General features: G+C 41.2%; 1 protein-coding gene across 2 annotated transcripts in view; it reads left to right on the top strand.

Moving 5' to 3' along the window:
- Positions 1-10,964, top strand: part of LOC132393309 (signal-regulatory protein beta-1-like) — a 31,037-nt gene extending 20,073 nt beyond the window's left edge. Inside the window, exons 7-8 of one of the 2 annotated variants that reach the window (XM_059968364.1) lie at positions 8,092-8,177; positions 8,615-8,720. In XM_059968364.1, the coding sequence (XP_059824347.1) occupies positions 8,092-8,166 (75 nt within the window). In that variant the 3' untranslated portion in view covers positions 8,167-8,177; positions 8,615-8,720. Of the gene's footprint in view, positions 1-8,091; positions 8,178-8,614 lie in introns of both variants that reach the window. The other variant, XM_059968363.1, reaches the window with a different exon arrangement.
- Positions 10,965-11,873: the final 909 nt, after the last annotated feature.

Below are 11,873 nucleotides of genomic sequence, written 5' to 3' on the forward strand. Positions count from 1 at the left end.
CCGACACCAACCTGATTTTCGTAATCCTTATGCATACTGAAGTTCCCTGTTGCAATTGTTATTACATGCCTTTTTCAGCTCGCTTTGCAATCTCAACCCCACATCTTGGTTACTATTTGGAGGCCTATATAGGATTCCCATAATGTTTTTTTCACCTTTTGCAGTTTCTTAACTCCACAAAGATTTGACATTCTCCAACCCAATGTCACCTCTTTCTAAAGAAGTAATTGCATCTCTTACCAATAGGGTCACACCACAGCTTAAGCCTTCCTGCCTGTCCTTTTGATACAAAGTATATTCTTTGATATTAAGCTCCCAACTATCACCATCTTTCAACCATGACTCAGTGATGCCTACAATCGTCATAACACCTAATCTCGAAATACACCATGAGTTCGTCTATCATATTCTGAATGCTATGCATATTTAAATACAGAACCTTCAGTCCTGCATTCTTCTTACTTTTGAATTTTGCCTCTGTGGTACAATTTAACTCTTTGCTCTGTCTGCAGTTGTACACATTATTGGCTTCTCCTTCCTTACATTCATATTACACCCATCATGTACTTGTAAGCCTGTTGGCTCATCCTCAGCTCTTTCATTGTGGTTCCCACCCCCTGCCATATTAGTTTAAACCACTCCCAACAGCTTTAGCATATCTGCCTGCAAGAATATTGCCCACCCCTCAGATTCAAGTGCAACCCTTTCCTTTTGTACAGGCCACCCCTACCCTAGAAGGGGTTCCAATGATCCAGAAATCTGAATCCTTGCCCTCTGCTCCAATTCTTCAGCCTCACATTTATCTGCCACCTCATTCGTTTCCGATCCTCACTGTTGTGTGGCACAGGCAGCAATCACAAGATACCTACCTTTTTACCCAATTTCCCTCAGGATCAATAAAGTATGTCTGTCTGTCTTTGAGGTCCTACTTCTCTGCTTCCCTCGTAACGCCCTGTAGTCTGTTTTCAGGACCTCCTTCCTTTTTCTACCTATGTTGACGGTACCAATACATACCACAACTTCTGGCTGCTCACCCTCCCTTTTCAGGATATTGTGGATGCATTTAGAAAGATCACAGACCCTGGTACCTGGAAGGCAAACTACCAACCATGTGTCTTTTTTGTGGCTACAGAATCATGTATCTGTCCCCCTAACTATAGAGTCCCCTATTACTGCTGCCATCCTCTTTAGTTCCCTGGCCTTCTGAGCCACAGGGCCAGACTCAGTGCCAGAGGCACAGCTGCTATTGCTTCCCAACCGTACTTATTGTTGAGGGAGATGGCCACAGGGGTACTCCCCACTGTCTGATGTTTTCCCTTCCCTCTCTTGACAGTCACCCACTTATCTGTGTCCTGTAGACTTGGGAGGCTAGTTGGGCTAACTGTAGTAGAACCAAATGGCCTGTTTCCATGTTGTATGAATCCCTGAATCTAAGACTTTAATATTCATTTTAACCTTCTCCATTTACCATGACCGCACAATTACTATCTTCATTGTTAACAGCTCCTAAATATTGAGCTGTGAGGGATGCTGAAGGTTACCTTGGTTTCATGTCCCAGATATAGCTGGGCAGCATGCCATGCCCATCCCCTTGTGCAGCTCTTTCCTTGTTGTTCTTCAAGGTGGATTTTATTTCCATGCATCTACCTTTTACATTAAATTATTGTGGTCTCCATCTAGAAAACCAAAAGCTATGTACACCTCTTTCCTCCAGAAAAACTCTGAAAAACTGAGTCAAGTAATATAGTTGCCTTTTCTGCTTGCTCTAGTTTCTTTCTCAGTAAATTTTTGATTCAATTTTAACAAATTACATATATCAGAATTAACCTCTGCCTAAAGTGAAGCTACAGCTTTAAAGAACATTAGAGACACCTTAGGTCTTACTACCCCACAGATATAACATTCCAACATTCCCACCATTATATTCTTTCCACACTGACATCAATGAATAACTACATGGCTAAGGAAAATGTCTGCTCCATAGTGAGCAGTATGCTAACTTCCAAACGTGGATACAGATTGGTGAGAGATAAATCACTTCTCTTAAAGTTGAAGCATTTGAGGATAAGGTCTATTGATAGAGATAGGTCAGAGTTGGAAATATTTATTTTGTTTATTTTTGTGAATGTTGCAATGAAACTCACTAGACCAATATATTTCAATAACCTGGCAAAGTATTGGAGGTAGGAGCAGAGTTTCTTGTTTACCTTGGCCAACTATTTAATTCCAATTTTTTGGCTTTTGGTTACACATTAATTTTGTAGAGTTATTGCCCTTCAAGGTATATCGCCTGAAGTGTTGATAGCTAAGCGGGTAGTAGCTATTCTTGATACTTTCTGAAGTTGCCAACAGCCCGTGGAGCCTATATCTGTAGAAAAAAATGGAAATGCAGGAGTTACTGACAACGATATCCTATGTCCCCTCAGACTATGCGGCTAAAATTCCAAAAGGTAAAAGTTTTTACAAATCTGGAAAGTGAGATGAATTTACATTTTGTATTTTCTTCTCACTGTAAATACCTTCGAGAAAGTCAAATCAAGGCATAACTGTTTCAACAGCATAGTATGCCACAAATATTACTAAAAGAAACTTTTCTTCTGCTGAATTTTTTTTGTAGTACATAAACATTCTCCTTTCCAAACATATCTTTCACTCTTCTACTCCTTAAGACTTGTAAAAGAGTAAAATTTCACCCTCTCAGTGGTTTTCACATTATGTGGCCAGATGGTGTTTCTTCAGGTGTTAATCCAGTCCACGCGCTGTACAGTAATCAAGTGAAACATCTTGGCTGCAGTTTTTTGCATATAAATTTACTCGTGCACATCAGACTGAGACTGCAATTTTCACTCCACATGTGAGGCTGAGGTTCAGTGGGTGAGAAACTGAAGTGCTGTTTATCACGCGCTTTTACAGCTGAACAGATATAAAGTCAACCCCCATTTTATTGTCATATGTATGCACAAATACGTGTACATACAGGTGCAGTGAGAACCTTAACTTGCAGCAGCATTACAGGCACATAGCATTATGTGAGCAATATTCACAAGAAAAACATAAATTATTCACAATTGTTACAAGAATGTACACGATTAGAACAAAACAAGTCCATTTTAATGTGAAACCATCAAATTAGTCATAGTGTTGCTGTCGCTTGCTTCTATTGTTTGCATGGTGTGTATTTTTCCTCTTTCTCTGTGCAGAGGTTATGGTCTTTCTTTATTTTAATTGTGTTCTTCGTGTTTCTTGCTTTGTTCCTGCCTGTAATTAAACAAATCTCAATGTGTATCATTTATACATTCTTTGATAATAGATGTGCTTCAAATCTTGAATCTTCGAAGATGTAGAGATTAAGGTTTTGCTGACTGGTTCAGGAACTGAATGGTTGAAGGAGAAAATCTGCAGATGCTGGAAATCCAAGCAACACATGCAAAATGCTGGAGAAACTCAGCAGGCCAAACGGCGTCTAAATGAATCTCGAAGCCACGTTGTACAAGCTAGCAGCGAAGATATGTTCCCAGAAAAGATACACGGTTGTAGTAGCGGGTCTGGATAAGCACGTGGTTGCAGAGCTGGGGAGCAGCGGGGTTCACAGAGGGGGAGCAGTGAGCAGGGTTTCACTGAACTCCCATCGAAGGGAAGGCTTAAACTTCTTCAGGGTGGGCATTTCTGGAAGAGACTTCACAGTGTCGTAATCAAATCACAAACAAGAGAACATCTACAGATGCTGTAAATCCAAGCACCACACACAAAATGCTGGAGGAACTCAGCAGGCCAGGCAGCATCTAAGGAAAGTCATTGTTCCTGATCCTGATGGTGTGGGAGTTCAGGCTTCTGTACCTCCTGTCTGATGGCAGCTGCACAAAGGTGACAGAGCCTGGATGGTGGGGATCTTTGATGATGGATGTTGTCTTCTCCAGCCAGTGCCTCCTGCCAATAGTAGGGATTGTCTCGGTCCCGACTGTTAATTCCTCTTATTATCCTAACTCCCTTTTTCCCCCATGTTCTCCTGGGCTACTTGATTGCGGCACCTGATTCTCTTCTAAACTTGCAGCATAAAACCCTGGCTTTGCATCCACTCATTGCCAGACCGTTACTTCAGCCAGAGCGGTAATTCACATTCCCGACAGCTTAGAATGGAGTATTCTAAGTCTTACTTCAGTACCGAGGTTTACCTGTGTAACTCTGTCTCTCCGTATTGCCTGTCATTTGTCGTTCCATTTAACGCTCCATGTCAAGATAAGTGTTGCCTGCCTCCTGCCCCTCCGTTTACCCACACTGTTTGCCTGTGTTAACCCAGTCTCCCATCCACTTAGAACTGTGTATTCTAAATTCTGCTTCCACGCTGTTTGCCTGTGTTAACCCAGTCTCCCATCCACTTAGAACTGTGTATTCTAAATTCTGCTTCCACGCTGTTTGCCTGTGTTAACCCAGTCTGTCATCCACTTAGAACTGTGTATTCTAAATTCTGTTTCCACGCTGTTTGCCTGTGTTAACCCAGTCTGTCATCCACTTAGAACTGTGTATTCTAAATTCTGTTTCCACGCTGTTTGCCTGTGTTAACCCAGTCTCCCATCCACTTAGAACTGTGTATTCTAAATTCTGTTTCCACGCTGTTTGCCTGTGTTAACCCAGTCTCCCATCCACTTAGAACTGTGTATTCTAAATTCTGTTTCCACGCTGTTTGCCTGTGTTAACCCAGTCTCCCATCCACTTAGAACTGTGTATTCTAAATTCTGTTTCCACACTGTTTGCCTGTGTTAACCCAGTCTGTCATCCACTTAGAACTGTGTATTCTAAATTCTGTTTCCACGCTGTTTGCCTGTGTTAACCCAGTCTCTCATCCACTTAGAACTGTGTATTCTAAATTCTGTTTCCACGCTGTTTGCCTGTGTTAACCCAGTCTCTCATCCACTTAGAACTGTGTATTCTAAATTCTGCTTCCACGCTGTTTGCCTGTGTTAACCCAGTCTCCCATCCACTTAGAACTGTGTATTCTAAATTCTGCTTCCACGCTGTTTGCCTGTGTTAACCCAGTCTCTCATCCACTTAGAACTGTGTATTCTAAATTCTGTTTCCACACTGTTTGCCTGTGTTAACCCAGTCTGTCATCCACTTAGAACTGTGTATTCTAAATTCTGTTTCCACGCTGTTTGCCTGTGTTAACCCAGTCTCTCGTTCGCTTAGAACTGTGTATTCTAAATTCTGTTTCCACGCTGTTTGCCTGTGTTAACCCAGTCTCTCGTCCGCTTAGAACTGTGTATTCTAAATTCTGTTTCCACGCTGTTTGCCTGTGTTAACCCAGTCTCTCGTTCGCTTAGAACTGTGTATTCTAAATTCTGTTTCCACGCTGTTTGCCTGTGTTAACCCAGTCTCTCGTTCGCTTAGAACTGTGTATTCTAAGTTTTGTTTCCACACTGCTTGCCTGTGTTAACTTTCTCTCTCCATATTAACAGGAGTATGGCATGCTGCCCGCCGTTCTCCCCTAGCCAGGCTCATCCCCTTGTCTGCCTCCCTGCTCCACCTCATCCCGCCGTCCGTCTACACTCTCCGCTGGGTCAGTGGTTAAATGCCGCGTTCTCACCATGGTGACCTGGGTTTGAACCCTGGTCCAGCCTCGCTCACTCCTCAGCATTCCTCTGCCTATCCCTGCAACCATTAATAAACACTCTTCTGATAACGCTGTGTGTCCTGTGTTTGGGTTCACTCGTTCTCTTGCTGCAACAGGGATGGATATGGTTATGATGTATTGGGTAGAGTCCACTACTCTCTTTAGCTGCTTATGTTCCTGCACATTCAGATGGCCACGGTCTAACCATTCAGGATACTTTCAGCACTACATCTGTAAAAGTTTGTTGGTGTTCAGTGGCAAGCTGAAGTTCCTCAACCTCCTAAGAAAGTTCAAGTTTATCGTCATCTGGCTGTACACATTTACAACCAAATGAAACAACGTTCCTCTAGACCACGGTGCACCCACAAAACAGCACATAAAATATAACTACAAGTAGGTTATTAAAATATAACTTAAAGTTCACATAATGCACAGCACAGTAACAGCTCACTGTCCTGGTGACACATATTTGGTGGTGACAGAGTATTCATTTGTCCCAGAGCCTGAAGGTTCTGAAGTTGTTACTCTTTTGTTTTCCTTATGATTGGATCTTTGTGCTGTGCCCAGGACAGATTATCTGATATGTTAACACCCAGGAATTTAAAGCTGCTGAGTCTCTTCATCATTGATGCCCCAATGTAGACAGGTGTATGTGTGCCCTCCTTTCCCGACATCAACAATCAGCTCCTTAGTTTTACCGATATTGAGTGTAAGGGTGTTTTTGCAGCACCACTCAACCAGCTGACCTATCTCACTCTGGTAAGCTGTGATTTGTCCAATAACAGTAATGGCAGTCATCCAGAAACAGCAGTCTCACTGGCGAATTTGACAATGGCATCGGAGCTGTGCTTAGGCACACAGTCAGCTGTGTATAAAGACTAGAGCAGGGGGCTATGCATGCAGCCTTGAGGTGCACCAGTGTTAAAGATCATTAGGGAGGTGCCCTGCCATCCTCCCTGAGGTCTGCTGGTGAGAAACATTCATTTTTGATGGTTAGACAGACACCCAAAACAAGCAGAAATGTTTACAGTGCAAAGGCTGTTTCTTAGATTCACGCTTTGTGTTGCAATGTTTTTCAAGTCTTTGGGAAACATTCAGAAGTACAAACATGCTTCTACTTGTAGAATCGAAGATCTCAAATAAATGGTATTGTCTCAGCTGCTGCTTGATGTAGGTCAAGGAAGAAAACCTGGAATTTGCATGGATTAATAAATTCTGGCTTATTACTTACTTGGTCCGTTGCTGAATATGTAGCAGCAGAAAGTGAATGGGGTGAGCTCCAAGGGATCTGACTGGTTTAACAGTTGGATGAACTGTGAAATGTGAATTGCCGGCACTAAGCTCTCTGATTCCAATAAGCTTGCCGGTTTTTCATGAAGGTCTCCCTTCCACCCATCTGATGTATTTATCTAGCGCGTTGCATTTGCAAGGCCCGTAGCATTGTCAAAGTTCCCTCCCATTTGTCCCACAATCTCTTTGACCCCCTAGCATCAGGCAGGAGGTGTCACAGCTTTAGAACAAGTAGTGTTTGGACTGGAAACAGCTTCTTCCAGGCTGTGAGACAACTGAACTTCCTGCCACCACCCAGGTCTCATCACTTATGAAATGCCAGTAGTGTTATATTGTTTAGCTTTTAACTAGTGCCGTAAATGCACCTTATGCTAAATGTCAAACTTCTGGAATATATTTTATTATGTGTGGTAATATTTCTTTATGTGTTGTGTGTGAGTTATGTGTACGTGTTATGCTCCTTGGTTTGGGAGAGCGTTGCTTAGTTTGGTGGTACATGATTGAATGACAAAAGACTTGGACTTGAAAGGACTGAATGCAATAGCTGGCTATTGCTTAAAGATAAAGATTCTTGCTCAAAGATTCTCTTTCTTTTCCCAATGACCTTTTGTGATCTGTCTACAACTAAGGTAATGTGACATTGGCCAGGAGTTCAAGAATCTCCAACACAGGCTTGGAAATGAAACTGATTAAAAAAGAGGATGTTGTTGACTTATTAGTCATGATTTTACTGAAATGAAAATCAGCCAACAGTGCAACACTCGTGATCATGAACACACAAATCCACAGCCCATTGGTATTTGATGCTGTTACGAATTCCCGTAACTGGATCACTTACCAGCAAAGATAGAGAGGTCCGTTGAAGTCTGATGGTACTATTTTTAAAAGTACTTATTGATAAAGGGCACAAAAATAAGATTAATGCAAACATACAGATAATATACGTCGTCAATACTAAATCTAGCGCGCGGGTATAATAATAACCAATAAGAAATCGCTCTATTGTTGTCTAGGGGATAATGTATTGTCCAATGGAAAGATAACAGTCACTATCAGTTCGCTCAAGCTGCAGCGTTGTTGGGTTTAAAAACGATGTGGTTTAACTTGCCCCATATCTTTTATGATGCCAATCCATTGAGTCAGGGGAGCGGGCTTCCCCGTTGTTAGCTAAAAGCTGTTTTCTGTTGTTCCAGCCACCAATTCCAGCCATGGAATCGAACACACGTGGCTTCCTTCAGATGACTTCCTGTTGTTACATGGTCGCTTAATGTTTCTTCTGGTGCGTCTGAAGGGGTTGTTCCCCAGACCCTCTTTTATACTTCCTCACGGGGTCTCCGATGTCAATCAGGTTGGGATGATGCAATCCCTCAACCAGCTCACTCTGGTCGTCTCCTGAGGGGCTTCAATGAATAGTACAGTACTCAATACCCAACTTGGTCTTCCGGAGACAATGGCCATGTCCCATAGCTTTACATCGCCGGGGAAACGAGCCAGCCTGCATGTATCTTTTCCCCTTTCCTGGGCCCCTTGACCCAACCCAACAGCGATCTGGCGATTCTCACAAAGGAGGGGGCTACGGACGTAACAATGCTCAAGTTTAATACTAACACTTCCACATGGTTTTGCTGTGTACAGCATTTATGGCAAAGTAGGTTCATTTAAAAACAGAATGGGGAATAAAATCTAATGATACTTTTTTTCATTTTTGTGTTGCAGGTTAACGTTTCTTTAAGAGATGAAACTCTGCAATATGCATCTGTTTATTTCAGCAATCCTCCCAAAGAGAAGCAAAGGCAAGAAGTGAGAAGTCCAGCACAGGCCCATGAATCAGAATATGCTGTTTTAAAGGTCAAAGATAAAAATAATCTTTTCTATGAGGAACCTGTATGTAATTTCACAGTCAGCGTTTGTCCCACGTCAAATACAGCCCAGACTGCTAATTACCGCACAACCACAAGCTTTTCTCTACAACAATTTACGTAGAACATAGGAAACAGAAACTAATGAAGGTGGCACAGCTCCTGAAATTGATGTCTTCTTTCAATGAACTCTTGACCAATAGCACATCTGTGACCGGTTCCCGATTCCCTGGGGCTCATAATCCTATTGATCTCAATAAATGAGCATTGTGTGTGCCTGTTGAGCCAGAGAACTCCAAACTTGGTCAATATTTTTCTTTCCATCACAATTTTGGATGACTGAAGCTAGTGGTGGATTATTTTGTAAAAGCGAACAGTCTCCCGTCAGTTCCTTTTTGAATCTTATGTTTCATAAAGAGATCTGCTCACTTTCTCTTCACAGGACCACTCTTTCATCTCAAGAATCGGTCTAGGGAATCTATGCTTGACTGAATCCAAGATGGATTCATGCTTTCTTTAATAAGGAGGCATGTGCTCCAAACATGGTTTCATAATATCAGAAAACTAGCTTGAATTTGAATTCCAAATTCTTTGCAATGAACACCCATTTCGTTTCTACTTTCCTATTTGCTTGCTATACTTGCATGTTTCTTTTTTACATCTCAGGAACTAATACTTTAAGACTTAACACACCAATAATTTTACATTCTCACTTAATAAAAGGACTGAGAATTTCTTGTGAGCAATGAAATTATGGCAGTCCTCATCACCACCCTTCCCTTTCTATCACCATCCACACCAGCATGGACCTTCAGGTAGCAACGTCATCCATCATGTTGGCCTAGTGCTCGGTGAAGACCTATAGAACATAGTCTTCAGCAAATACAGGTGTCATGGGGCCAGGCTTAAATTTGCTCTGACTATAGAACTGCTTTGACAACCATCCAAGTGTGATATTAATCAGCTGTTTTCAAACTTTTGAACCACCAACAAACTTTTAATTCAATTAAAAATAAGGACCCCCAATTAATTCAAGAAGTTGAAAAATGAGCTGAAAGCAGCCTCTCTCTATCAGAGCCATTATTGTCAACAGAGAGAATTGAGCTGCAGAATCTGGTAGTGCAGTGAACAAATATTCCAATAGTATTTTTAGGAACCTGCAAGAAATTGGTGCTGTATCACAAGGAGTCCATTGTCAGGGAGCAACAGGGAATTAATTAGCAACGAGGATGTTTTGGACTTCTGCATTGGCACTGGAGCCTGTAACATGCTGACAACTATAGACGGAAGAGCATTTCTTAGGAAAACCTGTTTCTTTATCCTTCAGACCAAATATTTTCAAGATTATACTCCATCTGCCACTTTCCTGCCAACTTGTTTGACCTGCCCACAACTATTTGCAGGTCCTTTGTTTCTTCTTCAAAGCTCAGCTACCCACTTGGATCAAGGGTGCTATAACTCAGCTCTTCACCTAAAGCCATTAATAGATTTGAACCTCCTACTGCTTCCCGAGGCAGTCACTCATGCCAACTTTCCAGTCAGACAGTGGTTTGCTTATTCTGTATCTCACTTCATGGCTCCAATATTTCAAAACAGTCAATCATTGTTCATTCAATGGGAAGTCCAACTGATTAATACTTTAAATGCTTAAGACACAACACAATGCTAAATTAATCCATTATATTTTCATATGCATTTAAAATTAATCTTATTAATAAATACAATACATTTTAGATTTAATCATATTTGTTATAGTTAATTTTTGATAAGAAGGAACAAAGAATAGGAAATATTAGTGGCATTACTCCTTTGTGCCTGCTCCACCATTTGACAAAATAGGGAAATTCATTTATTATTGCCACATATAGTGTGGTGCAGCGAAAACTTTATCTTGCATGTTCATTACAACAGTGCATTGAGGCTGTACAAGATAAAACAGTAACAGAATGAAGAATGGAGTGTTACAGAGAAATTGCAGTGCAGGTAAGGTACATAGTGCAAGGTAGATAGTGAGGTCAAGGGACGATCTTATCATAGGGAACTGTTCACTGATCTTATAACAGCAGGACCGAATCTGTCCTTGATCCTTGTGGCTCAAGATCATGGATGACTGTTTACCTCAGCACCATCTTCTTGGATGCACTTAGAGACAGAGCATCTGCACCCTCTTGGCCAGTGAATTTCAAGGATTCACTGTTGTTAGGATGATAGTGTATTTTCATAGGTTATGTATAATAAAAAATGACAGCTGTTTCCTTTTCTTAATTGAGATTTCCTGTCAGACTGTGGAGTGAGGTTTTCACTTTATTTTTGCATTGAAAACTCAAACCAAAGTGCATGGAAAAAATTTAGTACTGTTTACAATTATATCTATTGTTGATCAGATCTGAGGTCAGATTAGCTCTAATGTTTAGATCATTACTTTGAAGCAGGTGATGGCCACTTCAGTAAATTTACACAGAAGCCAAATGATATTTCGCAATCTCTATGACTACCACCACATCCTCCTCCTGTGTACCAACTTTAAATGCAATTCTGAAGGATTTGATGCTGTTTCCTCAAACCCGAGAACTGATAAATAGTGCAGAACATTACATTGTAAGATGATACGGGTAGATAAGGACATTTAGAAAACTTTCTACTTTATTGTTGCCAAACAATTGATATTAGAGCATACAATCATCACAGTGATATTGGATTCTGCGCTTCGCGCTCCCTGGAGTACAAATTGATATTAAATATAATAAAAAATAAAATTATAAATCATAAACAAAAAAATAGAAAACAGAAAGTAAGGTAGTCCAAAAAGAACTGAGAGACAGGTCCAGATATTTGGGAGGTACGGCCCAGATCCGAGTTGGATGTGAAGAGATTGTGATTAATTCACCGTGTATACGTTAATGTGTTTATTCTCCTTCTCTAGCTCAAACTGATGTTAGGAACTAATGGACACCAATCTATATAAAGACCACCCCTTGCAGGAAGTCAAGATCTATCTGTACCTGAAACCGCTCTCCCAACATTCATCAACTACAGCAAGAGTTACTGCTAGTGTTTGAGAATGGAGCACTTGTTGAACTTACATTATGAAAACAGGCTCTTCAGAACGACTAATC

Source organism: Hypanus sabinus, chromosome 4 (assembly GCF_030144855.1).
Source record: "Hypanus sabinus isolate sHypSab1 chromosome 4, sHypSab1.hap1, whole genome shotgun sequence".
NCBI classification, from domain to species: Eukaryota; Metazoa; Chordata; class Chondrichthyes; order Myliobatiformes; family Dasyatidae; genus Hypanus; species Hypanus sabinus.